This window comes from Tetrao urogallus, assembly GCF_951394365.1.
Source record: "Tetrao urogallus genome assembly, chromosome: 5".
In the NCBI taxonomy this organism is placed as follows: domain Eukaryota; kingdom Metazoa; phylum Chordata; class Aves; order Galliformes; family Phasianidae; genus Tetrao; species Tetrao urogallus.
Window position 1 is genome coordinate 54,729,841 of NC_136818.1, and position 20,823 is coordinate 54,750,663.

General features: G+C 37.4%; 1 protein-coding gene across 1 annotated transcript in view; it reads right to left on the reverse strand.

Moving 5' to 3' along the window:
- The window catches only part of LOC306946941 (VPS10 domain-containing receptor SorCS1-like), a gene marked incomplete at both ends in the record, with an annotated part of 267,367 nt that overhangs the window by 85,274 nt on the left and 161,270 nt on the right, over window positions 1-20,823 (reverse strand). Inside the window, 2 exons of the mRNA XM_079536080.1 lie at window positions 5,766-5,839; window positions 20,629-20,787. Coding sequence (XP_079392206.1) covers window positions 5,766-5,839; window positions 20,629-20,787 — 233 coding nt within the window. The remainder of the gene's footprint in view (window positions 1-5,765; window positions 5,840-20,628; window positions 20,788-20,823) is intronic.

Consider the following 20,823-nt stretch of genomic DNA (forward strand, 5'->3'; position numbering starts at 1 on the left):
GTATCTTTAGGCTGGCAGCCATGAAACTACCAAAAAATATTAGCAAGCCAGCTACTCAACTCAGATCTCCTGAAATCTGTCATGGGTCCTTCCATGATATGCCTGTCTGGCATGTGCTCATCTCAACCATTTTTAAGCTATAAAATAATATGTATTTTCCTATTCAATTTTTTAGTATTGTCCAATTCATCAGGTATGGTTTTTGTGTTAGATTAAGCAGATGATTTTCTGGTCAGGCTGTCACAATGCCATTTGATTGTCATCTTCACTGTCAGCCGTCAGCAGTTGCTCTGCCGTGATTAAAAAGTCTTGTTTAGCAATACGCAGCATCATCTGTAAACAGCCCAGACACTGTGTCATTTAAATTGCTTCAGCCCACCTGGGTAGGTGTGCAAATTTCACTAAGCCAAGATTTGACAAGAAAGTGGGGACAGTTTGCCTGGCTTGCTCCAATTGCTTGAATATAATGGAGTTCTTAACAGGGCTTTGACACATTTTTTCCCTTGATTTTCAGCTCTTTTTGCTGCTACAGTGAATGCAGTCAGACCTTTTAAAATATATTTTCTAGCCAACTCTTGAAAAGATATATACTGTATAATTCTAGTCTAAAGATTATCTTTCTTTCCTGTTGCTCATAAAAGAAACACATATACAGCCTTATCTACTCATCTGTCCCCCCAGCTGCTTACGGATTTATCTTCTTCTCCCTTTCAGTGTGTATGCATATCTCTGCATTGTTTGAGTGGAAGGGTTGGTTAGCTGTGTTGTTTTTGTTTTTTTTTTTTAAATGATCTTTGCATTCATTTTCTCTGCTCTCCCATGCCCAGAAAAACACAAGATGGAGGGGACACACAGCAACATCTTTTCCCAAACTGACGTATCTCCCATAAAGTCATTAGGGAACAATTAATATCATGGGCACACAATCCTACTGAAAATCAGATGTACAGTGATGTATTTTTATTTCCAGTCCAACCTCCATGCTCATGCAGTACATGAAAATCCCAAGCAGTATTTTTTGTCTGATCATGACAGTCAGATTCTTGAAATACGGAGCGATACTTCTCTTGTGTTTCTCCCACCTGCTTATCTGTGTGCAGTACACAAACACGAAAAGAAACTAACTGCAGTGATGCATTTAGTGATTATAACTTTTTATGATTTACTAACTGAATTTTTACCATTGTATGCTTGTTTGTAAGACATTTTTATTATTTTACTCTTTTTTCTCTAAATTTTTCAAGGGTAGGTACTAATTAGACTTAGCTGAGAATCTTTTCAGAAGATGTCTCAATTAAAAAAATATGTTTTGCAGACATTTTAATGAGCATTTTAATCAGTTATTTTATTTTTGTAAGGCCAGCATGATATTTTGATTAAAAAAAATCTCAATGTATGACTTAATAAAAGGACTAAAATAAAAATTCTATATTTTAATGAGCAATTTTGCTTGTTGGCTGTAGCAAGCTATACTCACTTTGACTAGGCATTTTGAAGCCACTGGTCATGAATATTTGGATTTGCAAGTTACAAGGTATCACCGTTGAGCTTTGACTGGATGACAGGACCACTTGAGCAGGAAAAAAATGAAGTAGTTCCTAATGTGATTGATTTAGCAATTGTGCTCATGTTTGCATTCACTACAAACCATAGTCTTTGCCAGCAAAATTCCAGGAATGTATGCAGAAAATCAACAAAGATTATAAAAATAAACTCAGAAGCATTTAGATAAAGCATTTATCTAACATCTACTGCATTCTCTTTCCCTAATACTGATCACATTAGTAAGCAACTATGCTAGCAACATTAAACCATATACATTAAGTTATTTATTCTCTGGATTAGTATTGCTTGGAATACTCCTTCCTAGCAATTATAGTATTTTCATGCAGCACAGTTCCAGAATAACCAAGCACCATGCCAACTTTCATGAATTTTCCTGTCAAAATAATAAGAACCAACCAAAGAAATAACAAAAAAGTATAAAAAAATGTGAATACGGAGCAGAACTGCAGTATCCTTGAGGTGTACGCAGCGTGTATGCTTTAACATTGTCACCAGGCACAGAGTTGAGTGCATTATGCTTTCCTCGGTATACCACTTCCACATATCTAGATTATGCAGAGAGACACGTGATAAGATACCCTAATTACAGCAATTATTAGAAATGACAATTTTACTACAGCCCTTTACACTAAAGGCTGCCCAACACACTTAATTTTAAGGGTTTATCTGCTCATCTCTTTCTCACACTCCAGATACATTTCTCCATAATCTCTTTCATCACACTTGCAGATGTCAGAGCATTACTCACAGCTGAGGGTAGAAGAATAAAAAGAGGGGATGAGCTCTGAAGGAACAAAGATCCTATTTTCATGTTAATGACCCCTTTTAATGAAATAGATGATGGAAGAACACAAAACACCTGTGAGCTACAGAGCTGTCTGTACATAGAGCTTTTTCTCATAGCTATGCAGTAGGCATTGGCAGATTACTTTAATGATCTTCAGAGGTTTACATTTCTCTAGAGTGGTAGTAAGAGAGAATGTTTCACAGAGCAACCAAAAGTAAGTGAATAGAAAATTCTCTTGGAAACAGACATAAGACGTTATATGTTTCTCTGGCAGCACTTGCAGCAGTCTTTTTAAAACTAAAATTAGCAAGCCCACTGCTGATTATTCAAAAGACTTAGAGTGACTCATAGAATCCCTAGAGTTGGAAGGGACCCTTAAACGCCATTTGGTTCAACTCCCCTGCAAAGAGACTCATCTGCAGCTCCATCAGGTTCTCAGAGCCCCTTCCAGCCTGATCTCAAGTATCTCCAGAGACAGGGAATCCACCCCCTCTCTAGGCAACCTGTGCCAAGCGCCTCATCACCTTTATTGTAAAAAAATTCTTCCTTATATCCAAATGAAATGTCCCCTTATATATGTCACAACAGGCTCTGCTAAGAAGTCTGTCCTCTTCTTTCTTAATTCCCCCCCCCCCCCCCCCCCCCCAGATACTGAAAAGCCACTCTCAAGATTTCCCTGAAGCCTTCTCTTCTCCAGGCTGAACAGCCTCAAGCTCTCTCAGCCTGCCCTCACAAGGGAGGTGTTCCATCCCTTGGATCATCTTTGCGGTCTTACTCTGGACTGAGTGACCCAGAAACTAACTGGTAAACCAATGTAACAGAATAAAATGCAAATACAAATATCAGCAAGAAATTGAGAGAATGCATATTTGCGTCAACTGTTCAAATTCTTTTAGATGGAACACCCTCCAGATGTTCCTTCCTTCCAGTAAATGAAGCCTTTCTTAGATATTGGAATATAGCCTTCATTCTCCACAGAGAATATAAAGCCATCATTCTCTGAACAACACAGTTGTGTCCGGGTGGATCCCTTCAAATCTGTTTGATTTAGAAACAGGAACAGGAGAGAGAGTCCCTGTAGACTTATTTCCTTGGAAATTTGTGACTTTGAGACTTTTTCCTTTATATTCATTTCTGCCCTCAACACTAACTGAAAGTCAGCATTACACCTTCAGTTTGATTAAACTCTGCATATAATAATAATTTCTCAAAAAACAAACATGAGGCACCAAATGGCACTCTACCAAAACTATTGAAGAGCTCTAGATATACATATACTGCTGTAGAATTCTGGATTTTAACTGCTCATCTGCATCGGCTTATGTCCCAATTACCTTTCATTTTCTTTGCATGGAGGGTCAGCAGTATCTACACTATGAATGCAAAGGGCTGCCCTTCTTCATGAGGCCTGGCAGCGGCCATATAATTGGAGCTGGTTTTATTTTCCAAGGCAATGATGACCACAGTAAATAATCCAGAACAAGATTTAACACTGTCTCTATAAGCCACATTAGTTTTAATTTTGATAGTAGAATTATAGTTTAGTTTACACTGAGGTATATTACCTAAGGGACACTTTGTTCAAGGTGAAAATACAGAGTTGCAGTTTCATGTTTTGTTTATGGCTATAGGGAATTAGATGGGTGGTTGGAACATCTTTTCATCTATTCAGTTTCTTGTTTGCCTTTGAAGCTCCAGGTCTTCTCTTATTTGTAAGGTTCTAAGAGGCCTTCAAAGTCTGAGCTCCACAAAAAGGAAAAAATGATCATTTTCATCATTATTCTTATTTCAGAATCTATCTGCTCAATTTATGATAAACCATTACTGTAACTAATGATGGGAAACTTCAAAAGGTTTGGAGTGAAGAGCAGGACACAGAGATCCAGGAACAAGGACAATCAATCCCCTTCTCTCCTTTTTTGACCTTCTTCAGCCAGTACAATTTTGTTGGCTTTCTCAACAACTGGATCACCCAGTTTCTCAGATTTTCTACTTTTATTAGCCCAGAAATACCGAAACATGTAGATGGGCTGTGTTTGTATCTGACACTTAGAAACCCTGTTAGCAGCCCCATAAAATAAAATGGGGGTGCATAAATACGTGTATACAAACACAGAAAAGCAAGCCTAAATTTAAAGTGGATTTGAGCTTGCAAAAACCTTAGGTAATACAGATTCTGATTAGAAATTAAAAATCAGGAGCAGCAAAAGAAATTTTTAGTCTATATCCTTTGCAAACCAAATATTAATTCAGCTTTGAAGTAAATTTGACCTAGAGCTCTTACTTCTTCCAAATTAAATTAAAAGAAAATATTCGACCAAACCACTCCTAAGTCTTAGTACGTTCAAAATCTAAGGAACAGGCACAAACTTATAGTTTAGTAGTCACCTATTGGGATTTCACTTTAATCATCTGATTCATCACATTCTGATTTCAAAATGACTGCTTTTTCCAAAGGTTTTATTTTAAAGTCCAGATTCGCGGGACAAGAGCCAACATCTGCTCACGGGTGAACTCCCACCTCCAGACAGAGCTGGCAAGAACACTTGAAGATTGATGTCATTGTAAGCAAAAAGAGGAATAAGCCTAAATACAAACAATTAAACTTCAATTTTGGTTTAGTTAAGACAACCATATTTACAAGAAAATAGAGCAGTGCCTCCTAAATTCCTCAGTTTTCACCCACATGTGCAGTGAAGATTTGAGCTTGTGACAAAGAGCTTTGAAATTTCTTTCAAGTAACCTTGGCACCAAACTCCAAAATGTTTCACCACTGCTGTAGCTGATTGACATTCAAAGATTCAGTAACAGGACTTATGCAACATAGCTCTCCACAAAGCTTGAACTCAGACTGGAAATCTTGGCACAGCAGCCTACACGCAGTATTACAAAGTCATTTAAGCTCACAGTGAAGAATTGTGTGTGCCTACTTCAGTGGTCATTAACTTGCTCATTTTCAGGGATTGAACTAGGTCTAACAGCAGTTAAAAGCATAACATTAGTCACTGGAGCAGGTGATGTTCACTAGCAGCATGGCAGAAAAGCTATTGTCTTCAGAGGCTTCAAGACTTCACTCTGAGTGCAAGCAAGCTTATGATGAATTTAGTTAAGTTTCAACCCAAAATGTACACAGGAAATTGCAGAACTCTCCCCTCCACAATCAATGCTCTCTTCAGACTCAGAATATTTCAGTTGTGCATCATTCTTAGATCAAAGACCCTACTTTCAAGTTCTATTTAAACACAGAACAGCAGGAATAATGCCCCTTTAATGCCAGTTCAAAGTTAATCCCAACAACAAGAGATTGATAGTGATGCAGACTGCATTCAGCCACACTGCCTTCAAGCTTTCATTTCAAGATCTCCGTACCTATGGGGAAATTCTACCTGGGAAAAGAGGTTTTTGCTCTTACCAGTAGAACCTGTTTGGTGCAACTCCTTCATGAAGAAGCAGCCATCTTCTGCCAAACTCCACTGAACTGAATAACTGGGGACAAGAAAAAAACAAACAACAAAAACAGTCAAGAATCGCCATAATACTCAACAGCAGTAGAGAAATCAATCTGAAAGTCTGAAGAAGTCTTCTGAGACAGGAAGCCCAGGTTTTATTTCCCCCAGTCTTAAAACAGTTGACAGTTGAAAAGCATCTGCAGTGATTTTTAGGGTGGAAAAAATACCGAATGGGGCAACATGGCACACAACTGCTTTTACCTTAATGATCAAACACACTGAAAACTCATTATCTAGTTCACTGTGGCACTCTCAGGCAACAAAATAATGCAGTGTGAGAAGGCTGCCTGTTATGTTAAGCTTGTGATAGACACCTGATGTGGAACATAACAAAGAACTTTGATATCCTAACAGCTCTCACAACGGATACACAGACTTGCCTTCCTTGATATTGCATCAGAAGGTCGATCTCTTCCTAGTTACCAGTCACCATCTTCAGAAAAGTTTTTCAATGTAGAACACAAGAAGTGCCCCAATATGTCCAGATTTTGTGTATGCAGTACTGGTTGAGTTGAAATAGCACAAACAACTTGTACCTGGAAGCCTGCAATTCTCACTTTGCTCCTACAAGCAATGTGACACAGCCTTCTAGCCTGATTGCACAAACAATAACCAAATACATCAATCACATCAGAAAATCTTTCAACAATAAATACCAAGTAAGACTGAGAAAGGTCAGCAAAAAAAGACACATACAGGTATTATAAATACTTGGTATATCTTTGTGGAATAATATACAAATGTGACTTTTATAGAGCACTTACAAGCAGCTGCTTTCCATAAATGCTGCAATCAGATAATTCTCAGAAGAATAGCAGAGGATCATTTGGGTTCTGTTTTTCTTTGCTTTATTTTACTTCACTTTTTTTCACATAGAAACACAGAGAGGCAATCAGCCCTATATTTTTTCTTGCAAACTCATTCCATTTCCCCCCCTTCTCTTGTCTGACAGACATGGTCAATTTCTTCTTTGAAAGGAGTTGTTGAACCCTTTTCTTGACTTCAAAGAGACTTAGTTAAAAATGCAAGCAATCTGAATCTTGATGTGCAATTTTTGATTGATTTTTTTGGAACATGTAGTGGCACTGGATTGGGATAAGACAAGGATGGAAGCCCAAGAGAATCACTGAGGAGACAAGCTGATATTAAGGCTCTGGGTTGACCAGAAAGATGACTTGAATGTTTTTTAAAAAATACGTGACCACGATTTGAGAAAACTTGAGGTCCACTTTTTATTCTGCATTACATTGCCATCACAAATCACTACATCCCTAGGGTTCCCTTTTTTAAAACCTTGGAATAGCATAGAAAAACTAATAACATCTGTAACAGCTGTTTGATAAAAAGTGTACTGTACATATACTGAAATCTAAGCATTAAAGCTGGTTATTCACCTCTTTTTTCTCATCTCATTTTCTTCTTGAAAATTTGTTGAAAATTTCTTGAAAATATTGCCAAAGAAGAGACAGGGAAGAAAGGAGGGGGAATAGAAAATAACCAGGTCAGGCAAAGGAAACACAGTTCAGCTTTTCAAATGGAATTGCATAATAACCTCTTGAAATTTCAGTGGTGAATTTCTTACTTTTCATTAACTATAAATATATTTTTATTTGAAACGTTAATATTCACTAACCCTACCAATAAAAGAAGAAACCTCATTTATCCTCTAGAACACATAACAGTAAATTTCTAAAAGTGCTCTAAGGTCACCTGATCAAGAGTATTGCTATTACTGGATGCATTTATTCCTCCTTCACTTCCAAAGTCCATTTCCAGACCTGCTTTCATTATTGCATAATACAAACTAGTATATGATCACTAAGTTACTGTTACCTGTTTTAGCAATACTTTCCCTCTTATGGCAAAGTGTTTTCTTCAATGCCAATAACTCTTCAATAGAATAGAGTAATTTAAACTTTAATAAAGTTGATATTGTCTCACAGTAAAACTTTAATTAAGAACAAAGATCAATACAAAAAACTCAGTAAACACTTCTGTACTTCCAGACCCACATGTGGGATGCAAGATTTCCAGGGTCACTGATGCTCTCAGAGAGCTGGAACCATCACAGTAAGTGTTGTTTTTCCTCCATTATATCCCTACTCTCTCTCTAGTCTCCCTGAGGACAACTTCCAGAAAGTTACAACCTTTTAGAATTTATCATTGATAGTAACAATACCCTAAAATAATTTACCATGGCTGGCAGAAGTTTTATTCGTTCTTGTATAGCATCTTCTTTCATGCCTACAACCTCAGTGCAGTACCAAATTGTTGAACATTCCCACCACCCCATTTCCCCCTGGCTCTTTCAGAAGTATTTGGAGGGGCTGTCCATTTGGCAAATCAATGATTTCTGTGGCACAGAGGAGCAGTGATGCTGCATTGTTCCCAGGGAAACCTGTTATCTCTTACTGTGTGCCCTGAACAAAAGACGTGAGTCAGGAAAAAGAAGAGAAATGCAAGACTGGCGTTTGTTTCAAAGGAAGGAAATAGATACAGCAATTCTACTATGTCAGTATTTTCCTCTCATAACAGAAGTCAGTGCCCAGTGAGCTGGGAAAAGTACATGAGAAAAGGAAATAGCTCTCACAGGGAAATATCGGATCCCTGGGAATTCATGCCCAAAGCTCTTATTGTCTTTGAAGAAACAGTTTAATAACCAGACTTTAGAGGCTTTATTCCTTTGCCATTATCTCAGTACCAATCTTAGCCTTCACTGATTCGCAGCAGCACCAATGTACTTTCAGAAGGGGAATTCCCCATATTAGGTGCCATCCCCAACAAAAGGGAAAACATTCTTTACATTAAAGATATTTTTTTTCCAGAAATTTTAAGTATCTTTCAGCTTAACCTGAGTTTATTTAGTTAGACCAGGAAAAGAAAAAAAGAAATATTTGGAGTCTAGGATTTTGTGAAGTACCAAATATGATACAGCAGGGAATATTTTTCCTCATTTAGCAGTTATAGTGCTTGTATGGATATTTTTTTTAACCCAACATCATGTTTTATTGTCATTATAAAAGCTCTTTCTCTCCTGGGATGATTTCTGACAGACTCATTTGTGCAGTCCCTTCAGAGATTACATTTTATTTTCTTTGGCAATTACTGCAGTTTGTTGACAATTTTCATTAGGAGACAGAAATTAGATAATGTTCTCTACTACAACTCCTATTTCAACCAAAAATAAAAAACAAACCTTCTACAATTTCAGTGTATGTTTTCAGCTCAGGGCCAAGTAGTGATCTGATGTTTCTGTTCTCACTAAGACAAAACCACTATAAAGTATGAATCTTATACTGATCTCTCAGATTTGACCCTTCTTCACTGGGGAATAAAACTCTTCCTACTTCCTCTTTTCTTTTGTAGTTGTACCTCCTACACACGTTCTCTTGCAGTCAGATTTCTAAGCTCTTTAGAGTAGAAATCATCTATTGTGGTATGCATTTACACAACATAAAGATTCGTGGGGCTCTCATTAGCTATAATAATACAGGAAAATTGTAAGTGAAGGTACGTATAAGGAAAAGGTTTCCCTATAATAGGTACTTCTGTAAAAGGTTTCACTATTCAAAATGGTGAAAATTAGACTGTTTTCTCATATTTTCCTATGTTATTTCTAATATACTTTTCAGCCACCAAGCAGCTTATCAACCTAGGAGTTCAGGCAATTCTGCATACATTTGCTTACCTCAAACAAATTACAAGAATAACCATCCTTATATTAAAGTGAATCAAAGCAAATCTATAATTAAAATATAATTAAATTAAATTAATTAAATTAAAATAAGCAAAATATAATTAATTTTCTTAAAAATTGGGAAAATCAGCCATTCTCTAGTTGAGCACCTGGCAGTGTTTGAAACTGCAAAAGCAACACGGGCCCATTCAAACCAGAGAACATCTGTTCTAATGGAAACATTAAATCTATGTGAGAAAAAGACAGCCCCAGAGTTGGCAAAGCCAGCGTTAGGGGGTATGAATTTGATCCAGGTAATGAAACATTTTCTTTACTGTCAGACTACAGAGGAATTACTGAATTAGATTAGAATGAAGTACAATTTCACTACCATCTCTTTTTATAAACAGCGTTCAACAGATGCTTGGAAAACCAAAATACTCGCATATTCAAAAACTTTGTATATTCAACAGTTCTTCTAAATAAGGTCTCAAACTCCATCAATCCTTGGATCAGGGTCTTTCTGAGTGAGAGGCTGTATTTCTTAAATATTTCTCAATACTTTTTCTCTTTTAAGTTCTTCTATGTATTCCCTTCTATTTTTTCAGCACCCACAGAATACTACGGTAAGCAAGGAGCTCCACAACCTAACACTGCATGAAGAATCATCACTCCTTGCTTGCTTTTAGTCTGCTGTGGAGGTCTCAAGTACAATAAGACATCAGTCCTTCCTCCACATTTATGGAGTTAAAACAAATTACATTAACTGAGGAGTCATCTCTTTCCCAAATCTTCCAGCAGACTTGGCTTTGTACTTCCTTGTACTATTTTGCATGTCTTTTAGAAGCTACAAAACATGTAGCTAAAATAAGAGTTTTGAAGGGAAATGTTTTCTAGGCATCAAACAGATTTGATTTGTGTTGATGTTGGTATGAGATTCTAACCTAGAGGACCCTACTTGTCTGTTTAGATCTAACAGAATTACGAAGTTGAAAACTTCTGATATTAACTCACATGTTTAGCACAAACAATAAGCTGTTAGCAGTTTCATGAAGTTCTACATCTGGATGAGCTTGGGAGATGCACTTTAACAAAACTGTATTCCAAAACACCTGTTTCCTTCATGAACACTGAATTTTCCATGAGATCTTCCCAGCCAAAAACGTGGCTCTTATGAAGTGGCTGAACTAAGTTTATTTGGCTGCTCAACCTAATGGTTAACAAAGCACATCATCAAACAGATGTCACTAGCAAATGCAAATGTGTATTAAAGAAAGAAGCCCTTATCCCCATCAATTAGCAGAGTTCTGTGTTTCCCAGAGCTACCTTTATGCCCACTGAACTCACCAAAGACATTCAAAGTAATCTATATATCATCCAAGACATCAAACAAACAGTTACTCATTTAACACCTGATGCTGAAAGTCAGGTTACATATACCATGTACTGAGAATCTGAATGACCCACCAATTCTGGTAAAATATCATTTGAAGGGTCATCATGTCAGTCAAGACCTATCATTTGTTCTCAACAAAATTTTCCCAGTCAAAGCTTTTATCAAGCATGGAGTCCCTCATGGCCTCTGATTCATTTTACCACCTAAACAATATGGCTGCAGATTTGATTGACTCATGGTGTCCATAATGTTTCATCATTCAGCATTTAAACTAATTGGATATTCTGATAAAACATTTAGTTTTGATTATTCTTCACACACTGATGTTAAATCATATTAGAGTTCCGCGTTCTTCCTCTAATGATGAGGATATTCAATTTTGTGCAATGATTTAATTTTATGCAAAAAAAAAAAAAAGAAAAGAATACATACAAGGAAATTTGGAATCTGGCTGAGGAAAATGTGATTTAAATTGCATGCTGGAAGCGATACAAAGGAAATAATTTGAGCAAGATAATAGTTCCCATTAATTTTCTTAAGACATTTACCCTCAACAAGTTACAATGGAAAATGGCTCAAGATCTAATTTGATTTGGTGACTGTATTGTCAACATGAGTATTCTCACATTCACAAAAGAAAAAGATATCTTTTTCTCACCTCTACCATACATGAAAGCTCCAATTATTCCTCCTCAACATAGATCTGACCAAGGCAATTCAACTCAGCATTCACCTCTAGAGCCATCTGGAAAACTAGCTCAGCACATATTTGAAAGACTTGGGTTTGCTTCATATTCACCACTGATTTCCTGAGAAGTTTTTTACTGGGTCAATCCCTCTAACCTTATTTCTTCACATATGCTGACTGCTCACCTCTTAAATCTCCTGGGGTTTCCATGAGTTGATTAAAACTAGGCCGGATCACAGTGTTTCACATTAATCCCTTCAAATACCATTAACTGACAAAAGAAACTGCATTTGAAACACAATTTTTGTACTGATGGACAACACAAACATCTTAGATCACTTCTTTTTAAAGAAGTTTAGTACTTTTTAAAAATTCAGTTTGGTTTTACCAAAGAACACAACATTCAAAAAGTACCATTTAATTATTGTCCGATCACAGTCAACTAAATAAAAACAGATTTCTGAAGATGCAACAATGTAATTTGAAATAAATACAATCAAGTCCTTCCTTTTATCCCTATTCATTTGTACTGAATAAGTTTATTGCTGACAGATTGTACTCTTACTACTAGGCGCAGGTGTATTTGAAGTGATTGTACATTCATTATTCTCATTGTTCATAGAGGCATTATTCAAATAGCATTCATCTGTGAAACAGTATATTTAGAAGTAATCTACAACATTCAGGAAAGCAAAGAGCAATAGGATAGATTCCATATGGATTGCTGCAATTCAGAATTGTACTTCAATTTATGACCCTAGAAGAACAATCAAGCTTACATTTCTTTTTCTTTATACGCAGTCAGCAGAAAAGGATGGGGTTAGTGCATCAAGTGGGAATGTAAGATTGAACATGTTTATACAGGTGTATTAAGTAGCCCTTATGGTCTTAAATCTTCAGCAGGATCCACCTGTTACATCAAAGATTATCATGAGAGAGGTTTCCATATTGTCACTGGAGATATCTCCTTCAATGTGAAGCAGCACAGTTTACTTGGATACCAAGATGCATTCAGTTTAGATAAATTACTGAACAGAGCATTTCTCCTTATAAGCAGTCAATGACTAAGAGATATGGTGTTACTCCCTGAATCATACTTTGTTTCAGTGAAGAGCGGTGGACCAGGCTTTTTTTCATCCAAAACCAAATTAATATAAGCGTTTTGAACTAACAGAGAATCTGAAATCACACATGGTACATCTTCCCTAGAACAGATCATAAGACTAATGATGCAGAATACACAAATGGGCTACAGGGCTGACACTCCTTTACTTTCCCAGTCTCTAATCTAGTTGAAAGTTCCACTGTTAAGATGCTTAAAATCTTTGAAACAAAAAAAGTTCATAGACACTGCATAGATCTACAATGTTTGAAGTTACAGCAATCCATTAATCATGCCACACAGAAGCCATCAATAAGGTTTTCCAACAATTGGTGTATATTGAAAATGGATGGATACATATCAGAGGGATAAAGCTTTCAGATACCTGCTTCACAGCCCATGCAAACACCAACGAGGCCTGCAGACCTGCAGTTGCTTTTAATGATGAACAAAAGCACCACATAGACTTGTTCATTGCAGCTGTATTACAGCAACTTCTTTTTAGTATGTTTGTCAGATCAAAACATGCTTAAGATGTCCCTCAGCTTTCCTCTTACCTAACTCCTCATGCATTCTCAGACACGATCCATATGCTGGTGTTCTGGCTTTATCGAAGAAAGCAACTATACTAGCAAGATGTCTCTAGTGCACTCTATTTATATACTAAACACATAGCAGGAAACACAATTTTACCAGCAGATAATTAAAGGAATCCCCGAGCATATATATCTTAAGGCCAGAAAGAACAACTAGTGTCATCCGTCTGTTCTCATCCAAACAGATGCTGCAGAGTCTTAATCACTAATTCAAGCAGTACAGAGAATTATATAAGGTGACAACCGATGGCTGTACAGCTAGACTGCACCTTCTGGAGAGACATACAGTCTCAATGTTTGAATCTTTTGGAAAGCCATCAAATCTCAGTTCCGAGGGATAATGAATTTACTACTCTGCTTGGTAAGTTATCCTCAAGGATAATTTCTTTCTCTGTTAAAAGCTCCAATATCTCTGCAACAGGCATCTCCGTAACAGAGCATCCTGCATTTGCTTTTTGTTATGCTGAGAAATTAGGTATGTTCATAACCGTTTAGGTGACTAAATTAAAGAAATACATTATCAACTAAAAAGATGTACCCTATTAGAATGAGAATAGAACAGAAGAGGCTTTGATTAAACAGAATTCAGGACAAAGCATTGGAATTGTCATGCACACATGCATAGCTTTGCATTTTTACTACACTAGAACCTATGGCTCCACATGAATTCAGTGTTGACAGGTGCTTTGCATAAGAAAAAGGAGACACATAGGAGCATACAGTCAAAACAAATGACTGTTGGAAAAGAGAAGATAATCATCTAAGAAAAGTGAAGGAAGTTACTCAAAGCCATAGAGATCAGTGGTAGCCCTAATGACAGCAATCACATTTCTTTACTCCTAGTCCAGTGTGCTGTCTGATTCTGAAGAGAAAAAAAAAAAAAAGGTAGAAAAATGAGACTTACGTAGAGCACAAAAAGCTTTGCAGTGTAACAAATACGCAGACAAGAATCCCAAACCAGTAAATGAACAACTTCTCTAGGGGTACAGAGGGCTTATGCATATACAGATGGATAAGCAAGGACATATTAATTTATAATATAGATTATATATTATATATTATTCATAAACTAAAAGATAAGTGAGTCAGCAGTAGAGCACAGTGATTACTGCTCAGGAGTCCTTCTTTCTGTTTCACTGATCACACTTGTGTCCAGATACGCATCTTTCTTTGCGGACAGGCAGACTGCAGCTGGGCTCTGCTCTTTTTCTATGTTTAGACTTTTTTTTTTTTTCCTGGTGACTGGGGAAGCATTAGGGATTTCTCCCATTTTTATTTCTATTTTACTTTTTAAACTTTACACTTTAAACTCACTGAGTACATGATACTTAGTGAGGTGTAAAAAACTGATGTGCCCACAAGAAAACCCTATTTTATGTCACTGTGCATTGGCTTATGGACAGTTTTTTTAAAAAAAAAAAAGATATAATCTGACTGCATTAGTCTTCTTACTGAGACAATGAACTGACTATGAGAGTAAAGATAGAAAAATTCTAACAAATTAACAGTTGGACAACTCGGTTTGATGTCCCTTCCTTGTTCATTTCAGTACACTGGTTGCCACCAAATACTAATCAGTTGTCCTAGAGATAACAAGGCAAAGAGCTGTGTGCAAGATGTGTCATCAGAATGCCCAGTGGGTGTCTGTGCTTAAGGACTTCCCATGAAGAATATGAAAAGCTTTAGCTACAAACACAGATATTTTTGTGCTTGTTTAGAATCATAAGCTCCTGGACACTTTTTAGAGTAGGAGGTACTGTGGCATGGGTGCTGGTAATCTAGAAAGGATATCTGAGATCATCCATACAGGACAACATTGCAAAGGCTGGGCCACGTATTTTTCAATGTGCAAATTCCCTACCACATTTAATCTTCAACATTAAGCATCAAAGACGATCTAGTCTGCTGGAAACCTTGTTCTTATTACATAAATAATGTAGAATGTTGCAGGAGTAACCCAGGGAAAAGGGAGTTATTCACACAGTTTAACGTTAGCTTTATGCAAACTACCTCCCCAGTCCTATCTGTAGTCTGTCAAAAGAGAGAGGCTTTTCCTGAGCACAATTCAAAGTAACCAATGTTTACTACTCTAGATAGGTTTTTTCCCCTCCATTAAATTCATACCGGATTAGCCTCCTCTGACTAACATTAGTCCAAATGAATAGACCTCCACGCATGGTCAACAGCACTGTATAAAAACGTTATCATTAAAAAAAAAATAGATGCTTGATGTTAACAGTAATTTATTATTATTATTATTATTATTATTATTAACTATAATGCAAATTCTAGTAATACAAAGTTGGATTTCACTTATCTTTCTGTGGCTTTTGTATGCAGTGACTGATACCACTCAGATAGAGAAGGTATAAACAGGAACAGAACAAATTAGGCTGAAAGGAAAACCTCTGGAAGTCCCTGATTTGATTATGTTCCAAGTAGAATAATTCTCAAAGTTAGATGGAATCAGATATTTGGGAAAGGCTAAAAGGAAAGAAGAAGAAAAAAAAAAGAAAAAGGAAATGCTGGATAATTACAACTTCGCATTTCACCCATCTGACTTCCGTTTTCCTCTTTCACCCATGCTTTATCTCTCCAAATAACTCTGTTATTCATGGCTGATTATCAACCATTCCTCTGCGTGTCTGACCCATCTGAATAGCAGAAGACATCTCCACATGAAGTAGAGGCTCTTACATCCCACCCTCTGATTGCATAGCAAACTACTTTTGAAGATTACACAGTAATGCATAACTAATACTCCCACAAAATACAGCCCTCATCTTACAGGCAAGCTGATTAAACCCATGAGAGCTCACACGTACAAGACCTCCAACAAGTTTTCTCCTCACAAGCAATGCTTCACAGCGTCTGAAGTTTCCTCCTGATTTGTAACTCCTCTTGTACAGAAAATAGAGGAGCATGCATTAGTTCTGCAATTACGTGGTAAGAATCAGCCATGTAACAACTGTACTTTCAGCCAGAACAATGAATGCAATCATGAAGCAATTAGTGCAGATGGCAGATGGTTTGCTGCTCTTTTTTTTTTTTCCTCAAGACTGGCAGGAAAACCTCGTGACTGAATAAGCGACTGGCCTGTCAGCAGCGGCAATTCAAGTCTGCCGCCCAAGGCAGACACAGAGGAGAGATGTGAACAAAAGCAACCAAGCCACTGAAGCTTAATGAGTTATGGCTCATCAGCTGAACTCCAGTAATTAACAACATTCAGTTGCACACAACACGTAAGAAACTGGGCTGTAAAATGATTTCAGTTAACACAGACTTCCCTACCATTTAGTAAATCTCAATTCAACCAAACAAAAAAGATCAGTGATGCTTATCATAGTGATAGACTCAGCAGACTATAAAGAGATTGAGAGATGATGCTTTGTGACCCATTTCCTGTTCATTACAGTCAAGCAATAAGAGGCATGACCTACTTGTTGAATTTGCCCTCAATCAGTACTAAACTATTTGAACCACTTCTGAGAGTCACAGTTCATTCCCAATTTGATTCCTGCCTCTTCAGCACTTGCTCTATTCACCATCTGATTTTCCTGGTTCCACCTGCTACAATGACAAGATGCAAATGATGTAATGAGAACTTTGTTTGCTGGAAGGATGTAAACATGCTTTCTAATTGACTCTTAACTTCCTTCTGACTGCCAAGAGCAATATTAAATGAATCTGAAACCTCTACAGCCTCTTCAGCTTCATGCATGGCATCAAAGTCCGTGATACGGTAATGCCAATTTCTTACCATCCAGATATGTTTCCTCTGTTTCCTCAAGTAATCCTTGATCACTGTGCACACAGTGCCTGAAATCCAAAGAGTAATAGTTCTCTTTCCTTAAATACAGTCTTAACAAAAGAACACAAACTAGCAAACTGCAACATCATTTGTTCCAAACTGTCCAATAACTCCCATTGCAGTTATCTTCATTGTCACAGGACTACACAATTACTCTGAGAGAATTCTGCCTCTGGTTATATAAGAATGAAACCAAAGGGAGCCATTTACACTTAGGCATGGACAGAATTTGAGCCTTAGTTTGAGTTACATTTAATTAAGTCCAAGTTGATCAATACTCCTCTTTTTGGTTACCCTCTGTGTTGCAAGCTCACCGAAGTCACAAAGTATTTCCATTAGGCTTTTAAGTGGAAAACAGGCCTATGAGTCACACATACATGGAGGACTTTCAAAATTCTACTTTAGAGTTAATTAATACAGATATATAGACTTTTGCAACATTATTTTCTTCTTGCAGCAAAAATACTATATTCTCAATGGTCATCCAATTTGCTAATCAATGCCCTAACACAAAGAGAATTTACCTGCATCCTCTCACCAAAAGCACCATACGTACTCATCTCAAACACACTCCACAAATTCAGGTTAACACACAAAAGAGAGCTTTGTTTCTACATCCAGTTTGGGTTTTTTACAATTCTGAATAAAAAGAAAGGAGTAGGAGTTTCATGTGGAACAATGAAATTATACTTGCTGTTAGCCATCTGGAGTACTGTGTCCAGTTCTGAAACCCCCAGTACAAGAAACAGAGGGAGCTGTTGGAGAGGGTCCAGAGGAGAACCACAAAGATGATCATGGAACTGAAGCACCTCCCCTATGAAAAAAGGCTGAGGGAGCTGGGTTTGTTCAGCCTGGAGAAAAGAAGGCTGCAGGGTGACCTCATTGCAGCCTTTCAGTACCTCAAGGGAACCTACAAACTAGAGGGGACTCAACTCTTTGAAAGGGAAGATAATGGCATGACAAGGGGAAATGGTTTTAAGTTGAGAGAGGGAAGATTTAGGTTGGATGTCAGGGGGAAATTCTTTACAGAGAGAGTGGTGAGGTGCTGGAACAGGCTGCCCAGAGAGGTTGTGGATGCCCCATCCCTAGAGGTCTTCAAGGCCAGATTGGATGGGGGCCTGGACAACCTGTCTAGTATCAAATGGGGAGATTGGTGGCCCTGCATGTGGCAGGGGGGTTGGAGATTCACGATCCTTGAGGCCCCTTCCAACCCGGCCCATTCTGTAATTCTGAGATCTACTGTATATTAGATGAGTATTAGCTGTACAGACTCTAATTCAGAATTATTTTCTCAACAGGATGTTGATTACAACATCTGAAATTCATTTTCTGCTACACCTTAGTTCTATCTGACAAATTTATGACTAGAAGTTTCATTGATGCTTACATGATAAATCTCCTTTTCTTGACACATGGTAAGTTTAACTCCAAAGGGTCCTAAAAGGCAGCAGAGACAAAATTCTGTTCTGTTTCATATCAGCCTGTGGAATTCATCAGCCACAGGGGAAAGAAAACATTTCTATTTTGCCTAATTTCATACTGAACATCTATTAATCACTTTATCTACACCTTCCTCTGAAACAGAGTACAACCATGGTACAATCTCCAAAATGCTATGAGAAAGGTGAGTGCACACAACACTCAGCGTGATTCTATATGGTGTAGAATTGAATTAAGCAGGAAAAATGCATTTCCTGTTCAATTTTGAAAGCTACAGGGCTTGAATGGTACTGTGCTTAAAGCACAGGACTGAATGTTTATTCCAAGAGTTCTCATAAACTCACTGTGACCTCAGCTAATTTATTTATTTTCTCAGGCTTACAGTTATTGTAATTTACAAACCTAATTTAGGCAAAAGGAAGAACAACTGTTTAATGTTTATATAATTAATTCAAATGCTAACATGGAACACATCTTCATATTCAAACATTCACGTTGATATCTACATTAATGTATAAACTAAAAATGTATCCAAAACTTGCATTATTGATTAGATTCAAAGCCTTATAGATTACTTATTTGTAAACCAAAAAGATGGCTGTGCCAAAATACTTCATTCTATTATCCCTTTTGGGAGCTCAGTGAATTGTTTAGGTCTGTTTTCCAGTTTCATTCAAAAACACCAAAAACTTGGCACATGAAATCCACCACTTCTGAGAACAGTTTGCTGCAGTGCTCAGACACTTCACAGTGACTCTACCATTGACTCTCAGTCATCAGTCCTAGTTACAAATTCTTTTGCTAGATCAAAAGGCTTACTCAAATGCTGTCTTCCCCTTGAAAAAAGACATTTATGCACAACAACATAAAATCACAAAGCAGTTTGAGTTGGAAGGGATCTTTAAATGTCTCATAGTTTCACCCTCCCTACTGTAGGCAGGGAAATCTTCCACTAGATTAGGTGCTTTAGGCCCTATCCAACCTGACCTTGAACATTTTTCAGGATGGGGTACCCAGAACTTCTCTGAGCAGCCTGTCATATTGTCTTACTACGCTCAGTAAAGAATTTCTTCTTTATGTCTAACCTAAATCTCTATACTCTAAAACTCTTCTAGTTTAAAATTATTACCACTTGTTCTATCACTACAGACCCTTGTAAAATTAAAATCTCTCCATCCTTTGTATAAGCCTCTTTAAGTATTGAAACATTACAATAAAGTCTCCCCAGTGCATTCTTTTCTCCAAACTAAACAACTCCAACACCCTCTTACGATTTCCCTTCAATTTCGATTTTGGAGTACAACACAGATTTAGGTCTATAAGGTTCTTCAAAAGAAGTGACTGACTTGTGCATGTTGATGTGTGTTTTTCAGAAACTGCTAACAAAGAGGTCTCTTACAGTTAAGTCTCATTCTGGTATCTCAAGTTGAACATCAGAAAATCAAGGCAAATTTCCCAGCAAATTTATTCAGCAGATGGACTGCTCATGCTGAAGAAACTGGCCTTCAAAAGAAATTGATTCACTGCTACATTTTTCTTTGAAAATATGCCAACCAGATAGGAACAAGCAATGTCTTATACTGTTCTTGGAACAAGTGCCAGAATAGAGTGAGAGAACTATTGACTGTGAGGAGAAGTAGTCACATTAGAGGTTGCTTTGCTTATTGCAAAGGGTCCCAGCTGAATTCTCTTCCCATTACCTGTCACATGATATTGCAAACAGGACCAATGAATAAAGGCAGGCTGACAAGTCAGGCACATATTCTTTACCTATGTCTTACAGATCACAGTATTGGAAGGGACCTCTGGAAATCACCTACTTCAATCCCCTGCTACAGCAAGTTCCCTACAGTAGATTGTACAGGAAAACATCCAGGCAGGCTCTGAGTATCTCCAGAGGAGATTCCATGACCTCTGGGCAGACTGTTCCAGGCATCACGGCTTACTCAATGTCTTCTACTGGAAGTACCAGCTCAGTTATCCCCAAGACTGTCCTGAATTCTCTGTAACAGTTAAGTAAAGAGCAAATAAAACAAAATGCTGGCAACCATTCTTACCTTTTGATCTTGACTATATGCTAAGATCCAGTCTTCCTGCTTTGGGTGGAAGAGCAGACTATGAATGTAGAAGTTCAGACGGTATTTTTGATATGTGGCACCTTCATCAGTACTAATCAGTAAGCTGCTCTCAACCTCTGGATCAGTCAACAGCATAATCTGTACAGAAGAGAAAGATCAAAATACAGTGTTGAA